At 46.7% G+C, this 25759-nt stretch overlaps 1 protein-coding gene across 1 annotated transcript; it reads left to right on the forward strand.

Moving 5' to 3' along the window:
* Nucleotides 1–330: 330 nt before the first annotated feature.
* Nucleotides 331–23653, forward strand: LOC119527648 (SPOC domain-containing protein 1-like). The gene is made up of 14 exons (XM_037827881.1): nt 331–406; nt 13101–13142; nt 14080–14256; nt 14672–14933; nt 15170–15260; nt 16086–16245; nt 16372–16488; nt 17955–18083; nt 19842–19953; nt 20182–20332; nt 20702–20837; nt 21350–21439; nt 21703–21889; nt 22798–23653. Exons 2-14 carry the CDS (start codon nt 13113–13115, stop codon nt 23418–23420), a joined length of 2265 nt encoding a protein of 754 aa, XP_037683809.1. The 5' UTR covers nt 331–406; nt 13101–13112; the 3' UTR covers nt 23421–23653.
* The last annotated feature ends 2106 nt before the right edge of the window (nt 23654–25759 follow it).

Below are 25759 nucleotides of genomic sequence, written 5' to 3' on the forward strand. Positions count from 1 at the left end.
GTTCTTTCCATCAGAGGCACATAATGTCTGTTTGTACTGTTTTATGTTTGTATATTTTATATTTTATGTTTTTTAAGCTATTATATAAAGTCGTAACTTTTAAAAGTTACGTTTTCTAATTGCTGGTGTATAGAAATGCAATTGATTTTTGTTTATTGATTTTGTATCCAGAAATCTTGCTGAACTCTTTTTATTAATTCATATCATTTATCTAAAGGCTTTTGTTTGTTTTCTCTATAGACAATCATATCATACACAATAATGAGGGCTTTGTTCCTTCCTTTCCAAGTCTTACACCTCCCCACCCTTACTGTGCTAGCTAAACCTTTGGTATAATGCTGGGCAGAAGTGATAATAGCATGAACTCATGTCTTGTTCTGGATTTTAAAAGAAATGTCATTTCACCGTAAGCATGTTTGCTGTGTTTTTATGTAGATACTCTTTTACCGGGTTAAGGATGCGTCCTTCTATTCCTGTTTTGCTAATTATTCTGAATGCACATTATATGTTATCAAACCCATTTTCTGCATTTATTGAGATAATCATATGATTATCATTCTCTAATTTATTAAAGTAGTGAATGTTATTAGCTGATATTTTTAATGGTAAGTCAATCTTGCATTCCTGAAATAAACCCAACTTGGTGAGGTTTTAATATTTTAAAAATATTTCCTGAATTCGTTTGGTTTAGAATTTTTTTATGTATATATTGATGAGTGAACTGGCCTGAAATGATTTGTAATCATACTGTCATTGTGAGGTTATGGTATCAAGATTTTGCTACCCTCAAAGAATGAACTGCAGAGTATTTTCTCTTTTTTTATTCTCTGTGATAATTTGTATGAGATTGGAATTATTTGATCTGTGAGCTTTTGGTAGGATCACTGGTAAAAAAAGTATGGGCTGGTGTTTTCTTTAGGGAAGATGTTTCCTTGGGGAAAATTATAATCTACTGATTCAGTTTGTCTTAAACAGTTATAGATTTATTCAGTTTTTTTCTTGAGTCAATTTTAGTAAGTTATTTTTTCTAGAAATGTATCATTTCATCTGAGTTTTCAAATTTATTGTCAAATTGACATGAAGTTTTTCACAATAGTGTCTAATTATCTTTAAATGTCTGTACATTCATAATTATTCATTTCAAATATTGTTGAGTTATACCTTCCCTCTTTTCCTTAAGCAGTCTTGTCAGAGAATAGTCAGTCTTGTTTTTTCAAAGAATCAATTTTTGGCTTTCTTGTTTATTTTCATGTCTTTATGTTTTGTTCTTTATTTCCTTCCTTCATCTTTCTTTCAATTTATTCTGTTACTTTATAATGTCTTAAGAATGGTGCTTGGTTCATTAATTTTCTGCTTTTTTCTTTCTAATAAAATAATATAAGCTATAAATGAACCTTTAATGATCATTTTAGCTGCATCCACAGGTTTTTATATAGTCTTTTATCATCATTCAATTCTAATATTCTAAGTATTCTATAATTTTTATTACATTTTGTTACAGTTTTTCTTTGGCTCATGTGCTATTTAGGAGGATTTCTTAATTTCCAAACATAAGTGTTTCTTATTTTTTGTTACTGCTTTCTAACTTAATTGTGTTGTTGTCTGAGAATGTGGTCTTTGAGCTGTCCGGTATGGTAGCCACTAGCCGGATGTGTCTATTAAACACCTGAAATTTGGCTAATCCAGATTTAAATGTACTATAAGCATAAAATACACACCAGATTTCAAAGACTTACTACAAAAAAAGAGCATAAAATATCTTAATAATTTTTTATATTGATTACATGTTGAAATGATAATGTTTTGTTTATGTTGAGGTGAATAAATATAAAATTAATTTCAGTTGTTTCTTTTACCTTTTTTCCTAGTACAAAATTTAAAAGTACACGTATGGTTCACATTTTATTTCTATCGATCAGTGCTGATCTAAAAGACACAAATCTTTTGAGATTTGTTGAAATTTTCTTTCCAGCTCAGGTGTATTCAATTTTCACATGTTACACATTACTTGAAAAGAGTGTGCATTCTGCAGTTGTTAGAAGCAGTGTTTTATATCTGTAAAAGATTAAGCTTGCTAATAGATTTCATCAAATCTTCTTTATCCTTACTAATTATTTTGTCAAAATGATTTATCAAAGAGTGAGGGAAATACAATAAAAACGTTCTTACTATAATGGTGAATTTGTCTTTTTTCTTGTCATTCTGACCATTGTTGCTTTCTATATTTTGAGATTATGTTAGTAGGTACATATAAGTTTAGAGTTGTTGTAGTTGTTAATGGCTCTTAGTGAAACTGTTTACCGTAATGTAGTGAGATCTTTCCTCTAATTGTATTTTGCCTTAAAGTCTGTCTTATCTGATATTAATATAGCTATGCAAGCTTTTTTTTGGTTGGCATTTGCCTGTTCACGTATTATTCCACCTTTTTATTGGTAACCTTTCTGTGTCATTATATTTTAGAAATGGGTCTTATGAATATAATTGGATTTCATTTCTTTAAAGCTCTGATAATTTTCATATTAACTGAAGCATTAGTCCACTTACAGTTGTTGTAATTACTGATTTATTTGGATTTATTCTCATCATCTTTATTTTGTGCTGTGCATGTGTCCTGCTTTTCTATACTTTCTCCCTTTTATTTGCTCCTTTTAAACTGATTCCTTTTTCTTATCCCTTTTTATCTCTCTAGTAGTTTAGAATTTTCATATACCCTATTTGTATTCTTTTGGTGGTTATCTTAGAAATTTTAACATGAATATCTAACTTATCAGAGTGTAAAGGTAGTTACTATCTTTATCCTCCTCCCAAGTAATACAAGGATCTTGAAACGCTTTCATTCCAACAATGCACCTTCCCAATTTATGTGCTGTTGTTATCCAGTAAATTGGTCCTGTCTTTTTAATTCCACAAATTGTACATTGTTATTATAGTTTAGTATTATCAATTTTTGTTTAGATTTAATGACATGTTTTGTTAGATTTAATACCCCATGTTACTCTGTTCATCTCAGCTTTTCTACCTGGGATCATTTTTCCTTTCTTCTGCCTCAAGTTCATCCTGTTTATTGAGAGAAATAAAATTCTCAAGAAAAACAAAAACTCTCTTGTTTTTTTCTACAATATCTTTATTTCATCGTCATTCTTAAAAAAATATTTTGTCTACAATTGATAGTTATTTTCTTTACACACACTGAAAATATTTTACTGTCTTTTGCCTTTCAATATTACCATCGAGGAAGTAGCTGTTAGTCTAATTGCCATCCTTTTGTGGGTAAAATGTCTTTTAGTGAGAAGCATTTAATGTAGTTGTTACAGGTGTGGCCCTTGGAATCAGGCTGCTGGATTTGAGTCCCAGCTCATTGGTCTAGTAGCTGTGTGACAGTGGGAAAGCTAGTCAACCTCTCTGCACCTCTACATGCCTCCATTTCCTCTTCTGTAAAATGGGGGCAATAGTAGTACCAGTATCTATTTCATAAGTTTGGGGTGAGGATTAAATGAACTAATATGTAAAACATTCAGAACTATGGTAGCATCTTTTAAATGCTTTTAAAGTGTTACCTGTTATTATTATTTTCTCTCGCTGCTTTTAAGATCTTGCTATCATTGGTGTTGAGAATTTCACTATGATATGTCTAGATGTGGATTTATTTTTGTTTATCCTTTTTGGAATTCATCAGGTTCTTTCAAGCTGTGAATTGGTGCTTTTCATCAATTCTGGAAAATTCTTAGCTATTATATCATCAAATACTGCCTTTGCCTCATTTGCTCTCCTCTCTTCTTCTGGAACTTTAGTTAGATTAATTAGTCTTTCTCACTCTATTCTTTGTGTCTCTTTGATTCTCTAAGCTGCAGATATTCTGGTTAATATCTTTAAATCTAGCTTCCAGTTCACAAATTCATTTCAGCTGTGTCTAATATGCTGTTAAACCTGTCTATTGAGTTTTTAATTTTAATTATTGTTATACTTTTCATCTCCAGAGATCATATTTAGTTATCAAGAAAATCTGCTTGGTCCTAATTTTTAAAAATGTTTTTTTGCTCTTCACTTATGTGTTCAACTCCTTCTCTTATTTATTTAAATGTATTATACATACATATTTTATACTCTGGTCTGATAAGTCCAGTATCTAAAGTCTTTGCTGGTTCAATTCCACTGCCCATTGTTTGGAACCTCATAACGCTGGTAGAAGGACCCTGAGACAGGGGCCAGCCAAAAGGTTTTAAACTGTGAAGGGCTATTCTTAATAACTTTCCTGCTACTTTCCTTCCCAGATGTCCCCTCTTTTCTTTTTTTCCTTCCATCTCCATTTGCTTTTTTGAACAGTAATTCATTCCCATGGTTCAAATTTTTTAAAGTGAAGGGTTTACTTCCTGGCCATCCAGTCCACTGTCCATATGCAGCCTTCATTGTTAGGTTCCTGTGAATATTTCCAGAGTTTATTTTTGCATATTCAAGCAAATACAAATTAAAAATTTTTTTCTTGCTGTTTAACGCAAGTGATAGCACACTATACACTGTTCTGATTTGTTTTAAAATAAAAATATGTTTCTGGTTATAAAAGAAATACATGTTCATTTTGAAGAGCATAAATATTGAAGTGTCTACAAGTGGAAAGCAGACGTCCCCCTGGAATTTTATTCCCCAGAGATAACCTCCATTATGCATCTACAAATATGTATTTACATAAATGGACTTATGCAGCAGATACTATTCTGTAACCTATTTTTTCCTCCTTTTCTCCTAATAATGCACGATGACATCTTACCACAAATCTTGCCACATCGGCCGTGTTCTCAGGGCCATCTCCCAGTATAGCCCACCAGTTAAGTTCCTGGGCTTTGGAGTCACACAGAACTAGGTTCTAATGCTAACTCTGCCACTTAGTAGCTATGGGACTTTTCTCTGAGCCTCAGTTTCCTCATCTGTAAAATGGGAATAGAAATAGTACATATCTCATGGTATTATTCTGTGACCTTATGAATCATCTTTGGTCTGCCACCTTGTGAATGGTAGTTTTTTTGTTTGTTTGTTTGTTTTTACTGTCTTTCCTTTTTTTTTTTATCTTCATTTTATTGAGATATATTCACATACCACGCAGTCATACAAAACAAATCGTACTTTCGATTGTTTACAGTACCATTACATAGTTGTACATTCATCACCTAAATCAATCCCTGACACCTTCATTAGCACACACACAAAAATAACAAGAATAATAATTAGAGTGAAAAAGAGCAATTGAAGTAAAAAAGAACACTGGGTACCTTTGTCTGTTTGTTTCCTTCCCCTATTTTTCTACTCATCCATCCATAAACTAGACAAAGTGGAGTGTGGTCCTTATGGCTTTCCCAATCCCATTGTCACCCCTCATAAGCTGCATTTTTATACAACTGTCTTCGAGATTCATGGGTTCTGGGTTGTAGTTTGATAGTTTCAGGTATCCACCACCAGCTACCCCAATTCTTTAGAACCTAAAAAGGGTTGTCTAAAGTGTGCGTAAGAGTGCCCACCAGAGTGACCTCTCGGCTCCTTTTGGAATCTCTCTGCCACTGAAGCTTATTTCATTTCCTTTCACATCCCCCTTTTGGTCAAGAAGATGTTCTCCGTCCCACGATGCCGGGTCTACATTCCTCCCTGGGAGTCATATTCCACGTTGCCAGGGAGATTCACTCCCCTGGGTGTCTGATCCCACGTAGGGGGGAGGGCAGTGATTTCACCTTTCAAGTTGGCTTAGCCAGAGAGAGAGGGCCACATCTGAGCAACAGAGAGGCATTCGGGAAGAGGCTCTTAGGCACAACCATAGGGAGGCCTAGCCTCTCCTTTGCAGCAACCGTCTTCCCAAGGGTAAAACCTGTGGTAGAGGGCTCAACCCATCAAACCACCAGTCCCCTATGTCTGTGGTCATGTTAGCAACCATCGAGGTGGGGTAGGCCAATACCCCTGCATTCTCCACAGGCTCCTCAAGGGGGCACTACATCTTTTTTTTTTTCCTTGTTTTTCTTTTTTTTTTTTTAACTTTCCCTTCTTTTTTAAATCAACTGTATGAAAAAAAAGTTAAAAAGAAAACAAACATACAATAAAAGAACATTTCAAAGAGACCATAACAAGGGAGTAAGAAAAAGACAACTAACCTAAGATAACTGCTTAACTTCCAACATGTTCCTACTTTACCCCAAGAAAGTTACGTAATATAGCAACATTTCTGTGAACTTGTTCCTACTATATCCATCAGAAATTAACAGACCATAGTCATTCCTGGGCATCCCCAGAACGTTAAATAGCTTATCTGTTCTTCTTGGATTATTGTTCCCCCTTCCTTAATTGCTCTCTATTGCTAGTTCCCCTACATTCTACATTATAAACCATTTGTTTTACATTTATCAAAGTTCACAATAGTGGTAGCATATAATATTTCTCTTTTTGTGCCTGGTTTATTTCGCTCAGCATTATGTCTTCAAGGTTCATCCATGTTGTCATATGTTTCACAAGATCGTTCCTTCTTAGTGCCGCGTAGTATTCCATCGTGTGTATATACCACATTTTATTTATCCACTCATCTGTTGAAGGACATTTGGGTTGTTTCCATCTCTTGGCAATTGTGAATAATGCTGCTATGAACATTGGCGTGCAGATATCTGTTCGTGTCACTGCTTTCCGATCTTCCGGGTATATACCGAGAAGTGCAATCGCTGGATCGAATGGTAACTCTTTATCTAGTGTTCTAAAGAACTGCCAGACTGACTTCCAGAGTGGCTGAACCATTATACAGTCCCACCAACAATGAATAAGAGTTCCAATTTCTCCACATCCCCTCCAGCATTTGTAGTTTCCTGTTTATTTAATGGCAGCCATTCTAACCGGTGTTAGATGGTATCTCATTGTGGTCTTAATTTGCATCTCTCTAATAGCTAGTGAAGCTGAACATTTTTTCATGTGTTTCTTGGCCATTTGTATTTCCTCTTCAGAGAACTGTCTTTTCATATCTTTTGCCCATTTTATAATTGGGCCGACTGTACTATTGTCATTGAGTTGTAGGATTTCTTTGTATATGCAAGATATCAGTCTTTTGTCAGATACATGGTTTCCAAAAATTTTTTCCCATTGAATTGGCTGCCTCTTTACCTTTTTGAGAAATTCCTTTGAGGTGCAGAAACTTCTAAGCTTGAGGAGTTCCCATTTATCTATTTTGTCTTTTGTTGCTTGTGCTTTGGGTGTAAAGTCTAGGAAGTGGCCGCCTAATACAAGGTCTTGAAAATGTTTTCCTACATTATCTTCTAGGAGTTTTATGGTCCTTTCTTTTATATTGAGATCTTTGGTCCATTTTGAGTTAATTTTTGTGTAGGGGGTGAGGTAGGGGTCCTCTTTCATTCTTTTGGATATGGATATCCAACTCTCCCAGCCCCATTTGTTGAAAAGACCATTATGACTCAGTTCAGTGACTTTGGGGGCCTTATCAAAGATCAGTCGGCCATAGATCTGAGTGTCTATCTCCGAATTCTCAATTCGATTCCATTGATCTATATGTCTATCTTTGTGCCAGTACCATGCTGTTTTGGCAACTGTGGCTTTATAATAAACTTCAAAGTCAGGGAGTGTAAGTCCTCCCACTTCGTTTTTCTTTTTTAGAGTGTCTTTAGCAATTCAAGGCATATTCCCTTTCCAAATAAATTTGATAACTAGCTTTTCCAAGTCTGCAAAGTAGGTTGTTGGAATTTTGATTGGGATTGCATTGAATCTGTAGATGAGTTTGGGTGGAATTGACATCTTAATGACATTTAGCCTTCCTATCCATGAACATGGAATATTTTTCCATCTTTTAAGGTCCCCTTCTATTTCTTTTAGTAGAGTTATGTAGTTTTCTTTGTATACATCTTTTACATCTTTGGTTAAGTTTATTCCTAGGTACTTGATTTTTTTAGTTGCTATTGAAAATGGTATCTTTTTCTTGAGTGTCTCTTCAGTTTGTTCATTTCTAGCATATAGAAACATGACTTCTGTGCATTAATCTTGTATCCCGCTACTTTGCTAAATTTGTTTATTAGCTCTAGTAGGTGTATCATCGATTTCTCAGGGTTTTCTAGATATAAGATCATATCATCTGCAAACAATGACAGTTTTACTTCTTCTTTTCCAATTTGGATGCCTTTTATTTCTTTGTCTTGCCGGATTGCCCTGGCTAGCACTTCCAGCACAATGTTGAATAACAGTGGTGACAGCGGGCATCCTTGTCTTGTTCCTGATCTTAGAGGGAAGGCTTTCAGTCTCTCACCGTTGAGTACTATGCTGGCTGTGGGTTTTTCATATATGCTCTTTATCATGTTGAGGAAGTTTCCTTCAATTCCTACCTTTTGAAGTGTTTTTATCAAAAACGGATGTTGGATTTTGTCAAATGCTTTTTCAGCATCTATTGAGATGATCAATTGATCTTTCCCTTTCGAGTTTTTAATGTGTTGTAATACATTGATTGTTTTTCTTATGTTGAACCATCCTTGCATGCCTGGAATGAACCCCACTTGGTCATGGTGTATGATTTTTTTAATGTGTCTTTGGATTCGATTTGCAAGTATTTTGTTGAGGATTTTTGCATCTATATTCATTAGGGAGATTGGCCGGTAGTTTTCCTTTTTTGTAGCATCTTTGCCTGGTTTTGGTATTAGATTGATGTTAGCTTCATAAAATGAGTTAGGTAGTGTTCCCTTTTCTTCAATGTTTTGAAAGAGTTTGAGTAAGATTGGTGTCAGTTCTTTCTGGAAAGTTTGGTAGAATTCCCCTGTGAAGCCATCTGGCCCTGGGCATTTATTTGTGGGAAGATTTTTGATGACTGATTGGATCTCTTTGCTTGTGATGGGTTGGTTGAGGTCTTCTATTTCTTCTCTGGTCAGTCTAGGTTGTTCATATGTTTCCAGGAAATTGTCCATTTCCTCTACATTATCCAGTTTGTTGCCATACAGTTGTTCATAATATCTTCTTATAATTTTTTTAATTTCTTCAGGATCCGCAGTTATGTCACCTTTTTCATTCATTATTTTGTTTATATGGGTCTTCTCTCTTTTTGATTTTGTCAGTCTAGCTAGGGGCTTGTCAATCTTGTTGATCTTCTCAAAGAACCAACTTTTGGTGATATTTATCCTCTCTATTGTTTTTTTGTTCTCTATGTCATTTATTTCTGCTTTAATCCTTGTTATTTCTTTTCTTCTACTTGGTTTAGGATTGGTTTGCTGTTCATTTTCTAGCTTCTTCAGTTGATCCATTAGTTCTTTGATTTTGGCTCTTTCTTCCTTTTTAATATATGCGTTTAGTGCTATAAATTTCCCCCTTAGCACTGCTTTTGCTGCATCCCATAGGTTTTGGTATGTTGTGTCTCATTTTCATTCGTCTCTATATATTTAGCAATTTCTCTTGCTATTTCTTCTTTAACCCACTGATTGTTTAGGAGTGTGTTGTTTAACCTCCAGGTATTTGTGAATTTTCTAAGTCTCTGATGGTTATTGACTTCTAATTGTATTCCATTGTGGTCAGAGAATGTGCTTTGAATAATTTCAATCTTTTCAAATTTATTGAGGCTTGTTTTATGTCCCAGCATATGATCTATTCTGGAGAAAGTTCCGTGAGCACTAGAAAAGTATGTGTATCCTGGTGATTTGGGATGTAATGTCCTGTATATGTCTGTTAAATCTAATTCATTTATCAGATTGTTTAGGTTTTCAGTTTCCTTATTGGTCTTCTGTCTGGTTGATCTATCTATAGGAGAGAGTGATGTGTTGAAGTCTCCCACAATTATTGTGGAAACATCAATTGCTTCCTTTAGTTTTGCCAGTGTTTCTCTCATGTATTTTGTGGCACCTTGATTGGGTGCATAGACATTTATGATTGTTATTTCTTATTGTTGAATTGCCCCTTTTATTAGTATGTAGTGGCCTTCTTTGTCTCTCAAAACATCCCTGCATTTAAAGTCTATTTTATCTGAGATTAATATTGCTACACCTGCTTTCTTTTGGCTGTAGCTTGCATGAAATATTTTTTTCCATCCTTTCACTTTCAGTTTCTTTGTGTCCCTGTGTCTAAGATGAGTCTCTTGTATGCAACATATTGATGGTTCATTTTTTTTGATCCATTCTGCGAATCTATATCTTTTAATTGGGGAGTTTAATCCATTTACATTCAACGTTATAACCGTGAAGGCATTTCTTGAATCAGCCATCTTATCCTTTGGTTTATGTTTGTCATATTTTTCCCCTCTGTCTATTAATATCCTTTATTGTACCCGTACCGAATCTCTTTAGTACTGAACCTTTCTCCAAGTCTCTCTGTCCTTTCTTTGTTTCTCTGTCTGTAGGGCTCCCTTTAGTATCTCCAGTAGGGCAGATCTCTTGTTAGCAAATTCTCTCAGCATTTGTTTGTCTGTGAAAAATTTAAGCTCTCCCTCAAATTTGAAGGAGAGCTTTGCTGGATAAAGTATTCTTGGCTGGAAATTTTTCTCACTCAGAATTTTAAATATATCGTGCCACTGCCTTCTCGCCTCCATGGTGGCTGCTGAGTAGTCACTACTTAGTCTTATGCTGTTTCCTTTGTATGTGGTGAATTGCTTTTCTCTTGCTGCTTTCAGAACTTGCTCCTTCTCTTCTGTGTTTGACAGTGTGATGAGTATATGTCTCGGAGTGGGTTTATTTGGATTTATTCTATTTGGAGTTCGCTGAGCATTTATGATTTGTGTATTTATGTTGTTTAGAAGATTTGGGAAGTTTTCCCCAACAATTTCTTTGAATACTCTTCCTAGACCTTTACCCTTTTCTTCCCCTTCTGGGACACCAATGAGTCTTATATTTGGACGTTTCATATTATCTATCATATCCCTGATGTCCATTTCGATTTTTTCAATTTTTTTTCCCCATTCTTTCTTTTATGCTTTCATTTTCCATTCTGTCATCTTCCAGGTCACTGATTCATTGTTCAGCTTCTTCTAGTCTTGTACTATGAGTGTCCGGAATCTTTTTAATTTGGTCAGCAGTTTCTTTAATTTCCATAAGATCATCCATTTTTTTACTTAGTCTTGCAATGTCTTCTTTATGCTCTTCTAGGGTCTTCTTGATTTCCTTTGTCTCCCGTACTATGGTCTCATTGTTCATCTTTAGTTCTTTGAGTAGCTGCTCTAGGTGCTGTGTCCCTTCTGATCTTTTGATTTGGGTGCTTGGGCTTGGGTTATCCATATCGTCTGGTTTTTTCATATGCTTTATAATTTTCTGTTGTTTTTGGCCTCGTGGCATTTGCTGAACTTGATAGGGTTCTTTTAGGATTTGTAGACCAATTGAAGTCCTTATCTCTAATTTATCAGATCTACAGCTTCATGGAGTACACTTTCTCTAACTAACCAGCAGGTGGCGTCCACGAGCCACCTGTTCTCCACAAGCCAGTTCTCCCCTGCTTAGCCTTTTTGGTGAGTGGGGGAGTGAGTCTTGTGGGGTCCAATTGGTGTACCAAGCTTGCGTGTGTAGTTTGTGTTGCCTGCCCTGTATATGGGGCGTGTTTCTGGGCAGTCGGGGAGGGGGGGGTGGCCCTAACAATCAAATCTCCCTGATGATCCTAGAGTTTTAAAGCTGCTGCAATAGTCTAATCCTTCAGTTCAGTCCTGCCACAGTTTGTCTCTGCCACTGACCCACAAGTCCTTGGTATTGGCGTATGGCTCCTGAGACTTGCAAGTGGGCCCCTCTTCCAGGCCGTGCACCCCGGGTCCTCTGTTGAGGGATGACTGTGCTATGTCACAGGTGAGTGCCGTTCCCCCAGGGCAGTTCTGGGCTGCTGGACTGTGTAGGGAGGCTCCCAGTCTGCTGAAATGATGACTGAATGGGGCTTTGTTAATTCACACTGCTCCACCTTCCCAACTCTGGGACAATCAGCTGAGGTTGCAGGGAAGGCTAATGTCCACGCCCAGTTTTGTGGTGTGTGCCTGTTATTTGAAGCACTTCCGTCACACTGGGTTGTCTGGGGCAGTTCTGGGCTATGGGGCTGGCGATGGGCAGGAGTGTTTCCTGTCCACCAGGATGATGGCTATGAGCGGACACCCCCCTTTTCTTGGGAAGTTGTGGTGTTTAGTGAATTTTCTCAGCCACTGGATTATTGCGTTTTGTCTCAGAGCTCTCTTAGTTCTGCTCTTGACTTGACCTGCCCAAATTGCAAGTCTTTGAAGCTTTCTGTATTGGGCTTCTTAGAGTAATTGTTTTAGAAAAAGAAAAAAGGATTAAAAAAAAAAAAGGGCCCTTCTCAGAGATCTAATGGGTTATTGAAATGCTAAGAGACAAAGCAACCAGGGCCACTAAGGAAAGGTCCACAGGGCAGAGAGATCAGCTTTTCTTCGGGATTTGCATATGCGCCTCAGGGCCTGAGCTCGGGCCTGAGCTCTGCCCTTCCCCTTTCTATGTTCACCAGAACTCCAAAAATCCTCCGCTTTTATTTTGGAGTTTTTCGTGTTGTTTTTTTTCTATGCCTGTCTCCTCTCTGCTGGGCTGGCAGCTCTCAGATTCTCTGGTGTCTGGTCTCCGTCTATCTATGGTTGGAGTTTGGATCAGTAGAATGAGTTTCCGATAAGGGCTGTCACTGCAGTTCTCCCTTCTCCTTCCCGGAGCTGACAGCCCCTCCTCCAACGGGACTGAGCCTGGCAGGGAGGGGCGCGGGTCCCCTGGCCGCAAAAACTTACAGATTTCGCTGATCTCAGCAGTTCCACGTTTTCATGAGTGTTGTATGAAGTATGCCCAAAGTCAGATTGCTCTGTGGTGTCCAGTCCACGCAGTTCCTGGCTTTCTACCTACTTTCCTGGAGGAGTAACTAAAACATACAGCTCACCAGTCCGCCATCTTGCCCCGCCCCCTGTCTTTCCTTTTTTAATGGTCACACGGAATCCGTAGTATGATGTGTCATCGTTTACTGACCATTCCCCCTTTGATAGACATTGGCTTGTACCCAGCTTTTTTGTTAGAAATGCTGACCCAGTGAACACTGAACATAAATCTTTTTTCCTTGTGTGAGAGTCTTCTTGCTGTGGATTCCCTTCTGTGGGGTCACCAGGTCCTTTGGATTCTAATTTCTTCATGCTCTTTCTCTTCAAGGAGGAAGTGGAGATGCCCTGTGGGGTGAAGCGTGTGTGCTATGTAGGTTTTTACTTTTTATTATTGCCCGTTTTCCTCCCTTTCCCCGGAGCTGAGAGGGTGGAGGGGTCCTCCACAGTACATGCAATCCCAGCCCCACTGACCTCCTCCAGCGTGTCCTAATATCCACCCCCCCTCCATGATATTGAATCTCAGACTTCCAGTTTCCCACAAACCTTGGAACCTGACCATTTCATAATAATTAATTCAAAAATTAGTTTTCCGACCCACTTGTTTCCAAAACAATTCCATATGGTTTGCAATCAATATAAAGAATCAAACCACACTTAAAACAGGATAAGAGTCTGATGAAGTCAAGAAAGGGCATAAGTGAGAAGGGGAAATTTTGTTACAACTACCCTTTCACCTGGAAAGCTACTTTCCTTCCCAGATGTCCCCTCTTTTCTGAGCTTCCATAGCAAAAGAGGCAGCAGCATGGATTCTGAAGCTCACTGGAAGACCAAAACCCACTCTACACCTTGAAGTGGTCATGAGGGCTTTCTCTCGGGACAATAGCAGGAGCGATTGGCAGCCTCACGGAGGTTCATGGATGGGTCGCCACGTGGCTTCTTCAGAGGAGAGGCAAAGAGCGAGTCAGTGATCCTTGAAAAGGGGTGTGATGGAGCTTTGACAAGGCGGTAGAGCCAAAACGGGGCATGTCCCCCCGATCAGATGCAGGGTCCCTGCACAGGATTCTTTTAACTCTGCACAGGGCTGGGAGTGAGAGAGGAAGGTAATATGGAAATGAAATCAGGCCCTTTTCCTTCAGAGAAGACTAGCAATCAGCAGACTTTTGTGGGACGCTACTATGTAGCAGGCCTTTGCTGGGCATTGGGAATTCAGTGGGGCCAAAGCAGACACGGTCCCTGCCCTCATGGGGCTAACGGTCCAGTGTAGAGGGTGACATTGAGCAATCTCTGGTGCACTTTTCCGCCTGCAGCTTGGTTCCGGGGCAGTGATACAGCTCCTGGGGGCCATCACCCACAGCCAGGCAGGGGGCCCACAGCTTCCAGAGCTGGAGGCCCTGGAGAACTTGATGGAGATCAGCTCAGCCTCACCTGTCCGGAGGCCCAGGAGAAACAAAAGGCCCAGGGCCCGGGACCCTGCTGGGTACCAGGTACAGAACGGGGTTCTTTATGTATGCGATGTCACTCAGTCCTGCTGCGGGAGGCACTGTCACACCTGGTCCACTGAGGTCAGAGAGGTGCTGTGATCTCAGGACGGAACAGCCAGAGGCAGGGTCGGGCCCCGAATCTGCCCGGGCCCTGGGGCCTGTGTGCTCTTTCTCCTGAGCCACTGAGTTCTGGAGCTTGAGTGGCGTGAAGGAGGGGCGGGGCCTCCAGCTCATTTGGAGAGGGACCAGCCGGCCTTCATCCTTCGTTCCTGGCTGACCATCTCCCTGCCGCCCCCGAGGCCCTCCACCGCCTCCTTCAGGCTGGGGCTCTGGCGGCCTCTGATGCCCTCCACTGCACGAGCAGCCTGCCCCTTGAGGACCCTACTTTCTTCTTCTCCGCTTCCTCTCTCTATTGCAGGAGGGGATTCACATTCAGGAGGTCGGTGCCAAGCATCAAGGGGTGAGTGGTTCTGCCTGGCCCCACGGCTTCCTCCACTTGGGCCAGGGTCAGGAAGTGTGTGGGGGTGAAGGGGTGACCTGTGAGGCAGTGTCCCCTGGGGCCAGGAGACGCAGCCTCAGCTCCTCACCCCCTTCCCCTCAGGCCCCGCTTCCACAGTGCAGCCCAGAGGATGCTGAGGAGGAGGGGCCTGGTGAACAAGGGGGGCAGGAGGAAGACGCAGGTGAGGGGCCATGGAGGGTGCCCCCTCAGCTGCCTCCTGTCTTGCAGGGACTACTGGGGAGGGCTCGCACCCAGCCCCTGACCCCAGCCCCTGCTGGGACTCTTTCCCCCAAAGGGGTCGGGGGCTGTGGCTGCCTGAGACCGCTCCCCTACCTGCTTGAGCCCCTCATTATTGAGTTTGCCCCCTTCCCAGGCTCCTCAGCACCTGCTGGGATCTATAACTCTCTCTTCCTGTAGCTCAGCCTCAGCTCCAGCAGGAAAAGCTGCCCCTGAATATTGGGGTGCGGGACACTGTGGCCCAAGCCTTGCAGGAGGTGCTGCAGATGCGGTAAGGCCATGCTCCCCACTTCCCTGACATCCATGACCCTGGAGATTCCTCCATGTTCCACCCCCTCCCAGGGTTCCTGGGGTCCAAGGTCTCGGTGGTCAAAGGATGCCACGCCGTGCCCTGCCCTAAGGGCTGCTGTGTGTATGACAATGTCACGTCCCCGCACAACAAGCCAGTGGGGAGCTGAAACCTGAACCTGGGTCTCTGCTCCAGGGTCATGCAGTCATATTAAGTCCCTGCAGCTCTCAGCGTCTGCTCAGGTCCTCATGGATGTCACCCACGGCAAATGCTCTTTGACACAATGAGACACTGTGCTGGGAGCGTCTCAGAGATCTGAGCCCAGCGCTCTCATTTTCTGATGGTGAGAGCAAGGCCTGGAGAGGGCAGGATTTTGCAGAGGCCACACAGCAAGTCAGTGGCAGGTTTGGAGTTTCAGCCTGGGTCTCCTGACCTCCGGGCCAGGGCTCTGTCCCCTTCCCTGACTGGTGTTTTTCCCTCCAGGCTTCCTCCCTTGTTCATTTGGCTCAGGGATGGACATAGTTGGAGGAGTCAGAAAGATTTGGATTCAAATCTTGATGTTGCCACTAACCATGTAGCCTTGGGCAAGCCCCTTATCTCCTCTGAGCCTCAGTCTTACCATCTGGAAACAGAATGATAATAGCCTTTCGTCACCAATGGGGGTGAGGATAAACGGGCTCACAAAAGGAAAATGCTCAGAACAGAAAGCAGAGTTGGCCCAGAATGCTCCGACCCTCCTCTCCCTTTGGACTGAGTGCCTGGCTGACCTCAGGCCCGGTCTCTGTGGCCCCCCCTTGCTCCCTGCAGACTCCAGGTGCTCCCACACCTGGCGCCGACTGAGGAGGAAGTGGAGGGCATCGCTGCTGGCATCGAGGCCGCCCTTTTCCACCTGACGCAAGGCATCACCTGCCGCTACAAGGCCAAATACCGCAGCCTGGTGTTCAACCTGCGCAACCCCAGGAACCCGGTGAGGGGGGCTTCGAGCCGGGCCAGCCCCTCCCTCGGGCACTGCAGGGCACTGGATGCTGGGCAGGAGGTCGGGGTGGGGGCTCTCGGAGCAGGTTGGTGTAGCCCTGCCACCCTGCCCCTGCAGGATCTCTTCCTCAAAGTGGTGCGTGGAGACGTCACCCCACACAGCCTGGTGCGAATGAGCTCCATCCAGCTGGCGCCTCAAGAGCTGGCCCGCTGGCGGGACCAGGAGGAGAAGAGGGTGAGCAGCTGGGGACAGGGCGAGAGGGAGATGGGCTGCGGGGGCGGGGGCCTGAGGATGGGGCAGGGAGAGACAGAGGAAGGACAAGACAAAGAGAAACACGGAAGTAAGGAAACAGAAAGAAAGAGAAGGCAGATGGGGAGAGAGGCAGAGAGAACCGTCCCACCAGAAAAACAGGAGTTGGGGCAGAAATGGAAGGGATTGTGGGTGGAGAGCTGGGAGGAGAGGCAGCGTCTTCCAGTTGGTTTCCGTGGAGCTGGGCTGTGTGTGGTGGTGGGCACGGGGGATGACTGGGAATGATGGTGGGAGTCCAGAGTGCAGGGTTGTCACCAGCTGTCTGTGAGGGGCAGAGTGTGTTCACCCCGAGGTGCCCCTCCTCCTATCCCTGGCTCAGAACCCTAGGAAAGGTTAGCAGTCTTCCCAGGGGTGAGTGGCTCCATGTTCCCCGCATGTCACAGTGACAGCCCATACGCCTTGTGTCCATGGGCCTCTCCCTGCCTGGGAACTCAGGGGCAGGCCAGGTGTGGGTACCAGGTGGGCTTTGGGGAATGCCTGCCTAATGGTTGTGGGTGGCTGAGTGAGAGAGGGAGGGAAAGATCTAGGGACCGTGGCCAGTGGGTATGGGGTGGGGCGCTAAGGCCCCTGTTCTGGAAGACACTGGGCTGATTCATTAGGTGAATCTGTCCACTCTAGGCTGACTTTTCAACCAGGCACCCTGGGGGGCCAGGGGGCAGCACTGGCTGCATTTGTGAGGGCCAGTGCAAAATGAAACCACAGGCCCCTTGTTCAAAAATTAAGAATTGCAGGATGGCGACAGCAGAGCATTAAAGCAAGTGTGGGGTCTTGTGTGAGTGTACAGATCACACGCCCATGGAGCCAGCCCTGTCAGAGAGGATAGGACTCGTGTCCTCTAGCAGTTGTTAGAAAAGGAGGGACATTTTGGACAGGGGTGACATTGATCAACAAGATGAATCACAATGTGCGTCTCCTAGGAGCAGGCCCCAGGCTGAGCACTCTGCATATTGATATAATGCTGTCAGCCTGTGTGTTCCCGGGGTTTAGACAGTGGAGGGGCTGGCCTGCTACCACGCTGCCTTGTGGGTCCCTATAAGAGGCCTGGCTGGGACTCCAGAGCCTCTTTATACTACACCACACCTTTTCCCAGGGCAGAAGGTAGGTTCGGTCAGAGGCAGAATTAACTTGTAGATGAAGGTGAAGTCCAAGAAGGCTTCCTGGAGGAGGCAAGGCTTGACTTGAAGAGTGAAAGAGTGGAATATGGAGAGGTAGGGCCGAGAGAGGAAGGCATTCCAGGTGAGGGGGGTGGCAGAAGCAAAAGTGTGGTGGAAGGGAAGGGAAGGGGCTGGCATGGAAGGACAGGGGCCACAAAGGAAGAGGGTGAGCAGTTGGGCTCTTGGGGGCCAGGGAGGACCCAACTCAGCTGAGCTTGAGCCACTCCACCCTGCCAGAGCCTGGAGATCATTGAGCAGCAGCAGCGGGAGCTGTGCAGCCCCTTCCCGTCCACCAAACTGACCCACAAGGGCGAGGTTGAGATCCAGAGGGACACTGACCAGATACTGACCTTGGAGGACCTGGGGGTGAGTGGGAGCCTGGCACCTGGCACCTGGTGAGGCCTGTGTGGCCTGGGGCAAGTCACCTGACCATGTTGAGGCCCAGCATTTCCCTGGTAAAGAGGGGAGAAGGGTGTGATCGCAGAGGGTCCAGATGAGCAAGGCGCGAGTCAGGGCCACCAGCCTGTCAGTGCCTCCTCCACGCTGGTCCCTTCCTCTTTGCCTGACCCCCAAGGCACCCCATGGGAGTGGTCATCAGCCCTAACACCGGTCACCCCCAATCTCAGCCACTCTGTCTGGACCTCTGTTTGGGAATCGGGATAGATACGCTGAACAAGGCAGAGATATTTTTGTGAACAGAGACCTACTCTATTCAGTGGAAGGGCTGAGGATGCTCCAAGCAGGGAACCACCCAGCGCCCCAGGGCAGCCACCAAGAGTAGGTCTCTTGTGGCCGGTGGGATCCATCCTCACCTCCTCCTGCTGCCCTGCTCCCTTGTCCCTACCCCCTCTCCCACCCCCCACCCCCCGCTGGCTTCGCTTCCTGCAGCCAATCAGAACAGCCACTCCCGGAGGAAGGCCACTCAGCTCATCTCAGGTTCTGGTTAGATGCTCCATGGGTCCCCCTGTCGCATCAGCGTGTCTGGGATGGGGGTGGAGGGCAGGTCCCTTGAACCATATTCCTTGACTCAATGCCTATACATATAAGTGTAAGGGGAGAAGCCAGGTAGACCTGGAGAAAAGTCCTGAGCCCCAGGAGAGAGGAGAGAGACAGAAGGTGGAAGAGTAGGGGAGGAGAAAAGAACACATGATAACCTCTGCTCTTTTTTTGAACACCTGCTCTATGCTCCTTTTACAAACAGTGCCATGTTCAGACCTCACTGCGGCCTTGCTGGTAGGTTCTATGACTGTGCCCGTGGTATGGATAAGGAACCTGAAGCCCTTAGCCCGAGGGCACACAGTTTGCAGATCGTGACACTGAGATTTGAACCCAGGCTGTCTGACCCCAAAGCCTGCATTTTGGTACCCCTGTGGAGATGGTTTGTAAGCAGATTAGACTTTCAATCTAATTTCAAATTTAGGATATTGTTCCCAGAGCAATGCTTGCTCTTGTCCTTATTCACTATGGTTTGAATTTTTTACAATGCGCACGGTGGATGTGTGTGTGTTGTTTTGTGTTTAGAGCTATTGCTGTTGTGAGGAGAAAAAGTGATTTGGCAATGAACTTTGAGCCTTAAAAATGTTCATTCTTCCTGATTCTGAGAACTTGTCCTAAGGAAATAACTCAAAGTTTAAGAAAAATCTTTCTGCACAAAGATCTCCGCAATGCTGTTTAGAACAGGGAGACACTGGAAACAACCCGGCTGTCTAGCAACAGAAGCAGGGCGTCACCTCCAGTCCACCTCAAAAGTGCAGTGTTGACAAAGACTACGTAATGACATGACAAATGCCTCTGCTGTAATGAACAAAATGAAATATGAAGATGAATATTTGATCCTAGCTATTTTAGTGAAAGGACCCAAAAGCCCTGTAAGAAGAACTATTAGAAAGAAATACCCAGAAGATCAGCAGTTATCTCTGAGTGGTGGGACGAGGGGTGATTTAAAAAAAAAAATTCTTTTTCTCTATTTTCTAAGGTTTTTTTTTAATGAGTTCACAGTATTTTGAAAACGAAAGAACGTATTATTTGGAAAAATGAAATAAGCCATGCCCCTGAGGCTCCCTTCCCATGGAGGGCCCCCAAGTCCCCCAGCTCCCTCCCCAGCCCTCCTTCTGTCTCTCCCAGGGCCCCACAGTGTCCCTAGACTGCAGCCCCCTGGCCCTGCCTGCTGCCTCGGAGGACACCACGGAGCAGCATGAGCACCACTTCCTGGACCCTGACTGCCAGATCTGCACGGGTGGGAAGGGGATGCAGAGGTGGGGTGCAGGGGTGGTGGGCAGGTTGGAGCTGAGCGTGGGATTCAGCAGCAATAGGGATTAGTGGCCTGGGGAGAAGGTGGCAGGGTGGGGTGCCTAGGCCCCAGAGCACCTCAGAAAGAACCTGGTTCAGGTCCTGGTTCTAGAGCCCTGGTCTGGCTTCAGCCTGGCCGCCTGCCGATTTCAGCTCCTGCCTCTGCTGTTTGCAGACTGGGAGCCCTTGAGTGAGCAGCCAGGCTCCTTCAAACATGCCAGGAAGCAAGGGGACAATGTCTTCCAGGGATCCCCAAGCCCAGCCCCTGAGTTCTCTCCAACGATGCCCCCAAACAGGGAGAAGCCACCCACGGAGCCCCAGGACAGGTGTGGCTGGGGGCAGGGAGGTGGGCATCTTGGCTGGGGGTGGGGGTGGGGGGTTGGACCAGCTGGGGCAGCAGACACAGCATGGGCTATTCTTTGCGTATGGCCTTGGGCAAGTCCTACTTCCCTCGAAGGTCGCCTCCATATCTCCACCTGTGCAATGGAACTTATCACCCCAGCTTTCTGGCTCCCCCCACCCCCCATGCCCCGCCCATGCTGAGCCAGCCTGTGGGTTCAGCCAGCACTGTGGTCTTCATTCCAGTCTCCAGCAGTGGGGACACAGGACCTGCTCTGAAAAGAAAGGAGCAGCAGCTAGGGGAGCGATCCTGGTGACCTGCTCTACTGGCCTTGTCCTTCGGTTCCTCCCTCTAGGCCCCAGACTCTGGCTGGGCCCACAAAGGCCCTGCCCAGCCAGCCACCCTGGGAGGGGGCTCTAGACATGTTCTCCATCAAGCGGTTCCGGGTCAAGGCCCAGCTGGTCTCAGGGCACAACTGTCAGCTCATCCAGGTACTCCTGTCCTGCTTTCTAGGGACTCCTTCACACACTGACCAGCCTGGTCACGCTCCCATTCCTTCCTTCATTCATTTACTCAGTCACTCATTTCTTCTAAACAAGTCATTGGCACCGACCTGTGCCAGGCTCTGTGCTGAGCATGGGGGCAAATGAGACCCCCAATCCCACTCCTGCAGAGATGACTCCCTGTGACGCAGGGCAGAAAGTGAGACGTATCCAGCAGAGGAGACCGGCACCTCCCTGGCCCTGGCCCAGGGAGGTGGTTTTAGGAGTGGTCGTTGAGAGATTGAATGATCAGATAAAGTGTTGGAGGGTGGGAGTCCTAGACCTGGACAGGCTGTCAGCCCCCCGAGGCAGTTTGGGCTCCCGGTAGCCACCGAGGGTCCTGATTCCTGCCAGCCCATCCTCCTTGCTGCAAGCTTTGGCCCCCTGAGGACTGGCATGGAGTCCCCCTCTAAGTGGGTGGGAAGCTGGGGGAGCTGACTGGCCATCCTCCTCGCCTCCAGACCCTGCCTGAGGTGATCCGCTCAGCCGGCTGCATCTCCCCCAACACTGTCTGGGAACTGTTGGCCAGCATCTGCCCAGCTGAGGCCAAGGTAACTGAGTCCCCTTGGGCACCACTTTTTCTCCTAGCACCTCACCTGCATCCCCACCCTCCTCCTGGGTATTGGGATAGCTGGGTCTAGTTCCCAGTGTGCCTGCTGATTCACTGCGTGACCCTAGGCAAGTCCTGTTTCCTCTGCTGTCCAAGGGGGCCATGTGTCCTCACAGGGTCCTTGGAGGTTTAGATGAGTCCAGGGGTGCTTACAGGAGCAAAGGATGGCTGCTCCTAGAGCTGCTCTCCTTCCTGTGGCCTCAGGACGTCAGTGTGGTCAGGCTGTGCCCCCAGGGGGCTCGGGACACCCAGAACTGCCGCCTGCTCTACTCCTACCTCAACAATAAGCAGCGTCACAGCCTGGCCGCTGTGGAACACGTTGGGGTGGTCCTGCTGCCCCTGCCGGCCTTCCAGCCCCTGCCCGCCAGACTGCGCCCTCTTGGGGGCCCAGGTGAGTGTCCTGATGCTGTCCCAGTCCCTGCTTCCCCAGACGTGGTGACCAGCCTGGGCACTGTCAACAGAGGCTGACACTTCTCAGAAGGAAACTCCCGAGACAGGCAAATGTGATGATAGCGGTAACAAGAAGAGCTCATACTTGGATATGTGCCGGGCATTGTTCTAAAAGCGTTACTTTTATTAATTCGTTTAGTCTTCAGAATGACTCCATTGAGTAGGAGTCATTGTTAGTTTCTTCATTTCTCAGATGAGGTAGGGAGAGGGTCAGTGACTTGTCCAAGGTCACACAGCTAGGTCAGTAGCAGAGCCAGGCTTCACATCTGCAGAAACTTGGGCTTCCAACTGCCACACTCAGTTGCCTCTCCGGTTAGGCACCGTGAATAGAAACTTGTGAGATAGACACAGCAGGACCCTCAAAGCATGGACTGAAAGCATCAGCCGAGACAGGAGGGAGGGGTGTTTTCACCACAGCCATGCTAGGCCACGCATGGCCTTTGTGCATGGACCCCAGCCAGGTCACAGCTCCAGAAAGCAGCTGAGGGGGTGGGGAGCTCAAGGGGTGGACTATACCCATCCCCTCAGCAAAGCACTTGGCCTTTCTGAACTGCCTGGCCTGAGGACGATGAGGTAGAGTTCGGATCCGTAAATGTCTTGAGGTCAAACCATCCAGGCCCCACCTTCAGGCAGAGGAACCCTTTTCCATGCCGAGACCAGATCTTCTGGGACACATTCACCTTCCTTCTCCCTTCCAGCATCTTATAGCCCTCAATGCTGGGAAGTTCTTCTTAGCATCTAACCTCCAGCCCTCCTGCTACAGCCAAAATATAGCTTCTCTATAATATAACTGCTCTCCCCGCTAGGCTCTTGGTGTCTCCTGCTCTCTCTCCCTCCCTGTCTTCCTAGGCCTGGAGGTCACTCACTCAAGCTTGTTGCTGGCTGTGCTGCTTCCCAAAGCGGGTCTACCAGACACAGCAGGGTCCAGCTCCTGGTTGGGGAAGGTTCGCAAGATGGTCTCCTTCAACAGGAAAGTGGAGATGAGATGCTACCACCCGGAGTCCAGGAGGCAGGATGTGGCCCTGCAGGACTCCCCTCCACCAGGGGGTTCCCTGCAGGGGAGCCAGGGCAAAAGCAGCCTGACTCCAAGATGGACTTGTGGTTGGCAGAGGTCCCCCAGAGGCAGGGGGAGAGGGTGGGGAGAGCCTGAGGTCTGGCAGGGCCCTGGGCAAGGGCAGTGGCCCTCAGAGCCGGGCTGGTCCCGGTCCCGGCCACCCTCTTCGGCAGCACCAGCTGGCCAAGGCCCTGGCCGGCACCTCCACAGGACCTCCTGTCCCCACCAAGCCCTGCTCCAGCACCTTGAATCCTTGGTGACCATGAGCCACCAGCTCCAAGCCTCATTGTGGCCCCCAGGCCAGGAGCTCTTGCACTTGCCCTCTGCAGCTGCTTCCCAGCCCCCTGCACCCCCTGGAATACTTGGCCTCCTCTGCCAGCCCCCTGCAGCTCCAGAGCCCCCTGGTCCGAGCCCCTGACTCTTCTTTGGGTCTGCCAGATGGGGCTGGCTCTGAGTGCCCCCTCTCCAGAGGGGCTTGACCCTGGTCACTTAACAGATGAGGGGTTTTTATCTCCCCTGTGGTGCTGAACCTTGAGCACTTCCAGAGAGAGAGGCAGGGGTGGAAGAAGGGAGGGGTCAGCTCAGCCCACCTGCCCTGTTTGTTTCCTGTTCTGTAGTCTGTTTGGTATTGATTTTTGGTTCAATAAAGAGTTTGGCAAAGTTGGGGCTGCATCTGCTAACTGGTCAGGAGAGACCCCAGACCCGATTGGCGTGTCTGTGAGTTTCTGGGCACAGATGTGCCACGGCTTAAGTGCTGGGGTGGAGTGGGGCAGCCTTGTGAGCCGATTGTCTGAGGTCCTGGGCCCCAGAGTTCAGCTGTTGCAAGGATTTTGAAGTAGGAGGAAGAAGGGGTGATGGCAGAGAAGGCAGGACTGGAGTGGGGAGATAGAAATGTACAGAGGCTGCTGAAGGAGTACAGCCACTTAGAGATTGCGAGAGAAAAAGGAGAGCAAATTGCAGTGGTTTAAAAATTTTTCTATTACCAAGATTTTTTCCCTTTGAATAGTTGGGGGTAGCCCATACCTCCTGTGTCTCTGTGCCTGTGTGCATCTGCGAGGGTCTCTGTGTGCGCATTAGCCTGTGAATGTGTCTGATCCCATGTCTGTGTGGACACAGCGGGACTGAGGAGGGTGGGGCGATGGGCAGGGGGCGGGGCGGGGAGGGGTCCCTCTCTGCCCCAGGAGCTCTGCGGCTGCCCTACTTGCGGCCGACAGCAGGGGGGGCCCTCGGCCTTGGGATGGAGGCCGGGGCTGGCGGGACAAGAGACCGACCTGGGGGCGGGGCGAGGTGCGGGAATTTAGTGGCAGGGGCTTGGCGGTGGGGGGTGCGGGTGGGATGCGGATGGGAGGTAAGGAGAGGGACTGGACAGGTGAACCGGGGGAGGGGTGCGGGGACCCTGCGGGAACTTTTCCGGCTCTGAGGGGCGTGGGAGTGCTACAGCCTCCGTGCCATATGCAAATGACGCAAATTACTATGCAAACCTGCGGCTTCAATTCTGAGTCGGCAATTTGGGTCGTTTTCCAAACGCAGCTAGGGCGGGGGAAAGGGCTGTACACGCCCGTCCGCCTAAGCCCAGGGCTTCCTCCGACGGAGACGGGAGAGATCGCTACGTCGGGGATGGCTTATTTCCTGGGAATTTAGGGAAGAACAAGCTCTGTACTCTGGGCTTTTGGAGCTTCAGTTTTCCCCTCTGTAAATGGGGTGATAACGCAGCTAACACCCCGCCCCGCGGAGAGGGCAATAAGTGGACTCCGAAATCCTGCACCCTGCCTCGAGGCTGCGGGCTGGGCAACATGATCCGCACCCCACCCCCTTTTGGCCCTAGTCCACGAGTCCCTGCCTTTCTCCCTTTAGCTGAGACCGGGAGCGTGAGTTAAGCAGGCTGTTGCTAGGGGGCGTGGCCGCGACAGCTAGGCTCGAGGGATGTTGCTAAGCAACGTCGGGAGGGGCTCGCGTTGCTAGGCCCGAATGGAAGTCGCAGGGTCCCGAAGGGCCAGCCACCTACTCCCCTCGGTTTTAGTGGAAGGCCCCTAGGCGGGCAGAGATCGCGACACTGCTGTCTCTTTGACTGTTTCCGGACCTCCGTTTCTCTGGACAGCAGGACGCGGTCTCTGAGGGTCCTTCCGGTTCACACCCTCAGCGACTCCGTGATTCTCCCGGCACTGGAGTGATGAACCCTGGGTCTTTTTGCTCGTGTCCATGCACCTGTTTGTGAGGAGCGGGGAGGGGGGCTCGCGTTTGGGTTTCCACAGCAACCGCTCTCGTGTCACCCCGTTGCTCCCAAAGGTTTGAACGGTTGCGTGCACATATTTACATATATCTACATGTCATTAACATAGGGGCGGGGCCCGAACTTCTTGGGGCAACTATCTCTGGTTGGTTCGTTTTGCTTCCTTCATCCAGCCGGATGGGAAGGTGGGCTGCGCATGCGTGAGTGTTTTGCTTCTCGTAGTTCCCTGATTTGGGGTGGGTAAGTGAGCAGTAATAGTGACCACTGGTGCCATGATCCCACCTCCTTTTATTGAACCATTAGCATGAAATCCGTCCAGGTATCCGTGCCCACAGACAACCACCCTTCTCAGGCAATGCTAGGCCTGGTTGGAATCCCAATTCTGCCCTTTCCTGGTTGTATGGCCTTGGGCAAGTTTAGTTTGCATTTCTGTGCCTGAGTTTCCTTCTCTGTAAATAGAAATACTAATCCCTAACTCATCACATTGTGTGACGGTTCAATGAGATGCTGTTTTTATATACACTTAT

The sequence above is a fragment of the Choloepus didactylus genome, chromosome 2 (genome assembly GCF_015220235.1).
Source record: "Choloepus didactylus isolate mChoDid1 chromosome 2, mChoDid1.pri, whole genome shotgun sequence".
Lineage (NCBI taxonomy): Eukaryota > Metazoa > Chordata > Mammalia > Pilosa > Megalonychidae > Choloepus > Choloepus didactylus.

What these genes read in the sequence shown, in the direction of transcription:
- LOC119527648 (XM_037827881.1), top strand. Translation starts at nt 13,113, where the DNA reads ATGCCCTGTGGGGTGAAGCGTGTGTGCTAT. An exon ending in CAGGAGGTGCTGCAGATGCG is followed by an intron (nt 15,261 to 16,085) that starts GTAAGGCCATGC and finishes TGCTCCCTGCAG; the next exon opens with ACTCCAGGTGCTCCCACACC. An exon ending in TGACTGCCAGATCTGCACGG is followed by an intron (nt 19,954 to 20,181) that starts GTGGGAAGGGGA and finishes TGCTGTTTGCAG; the next exon opens with ACTGGGAGCCCTTGAGTGAG.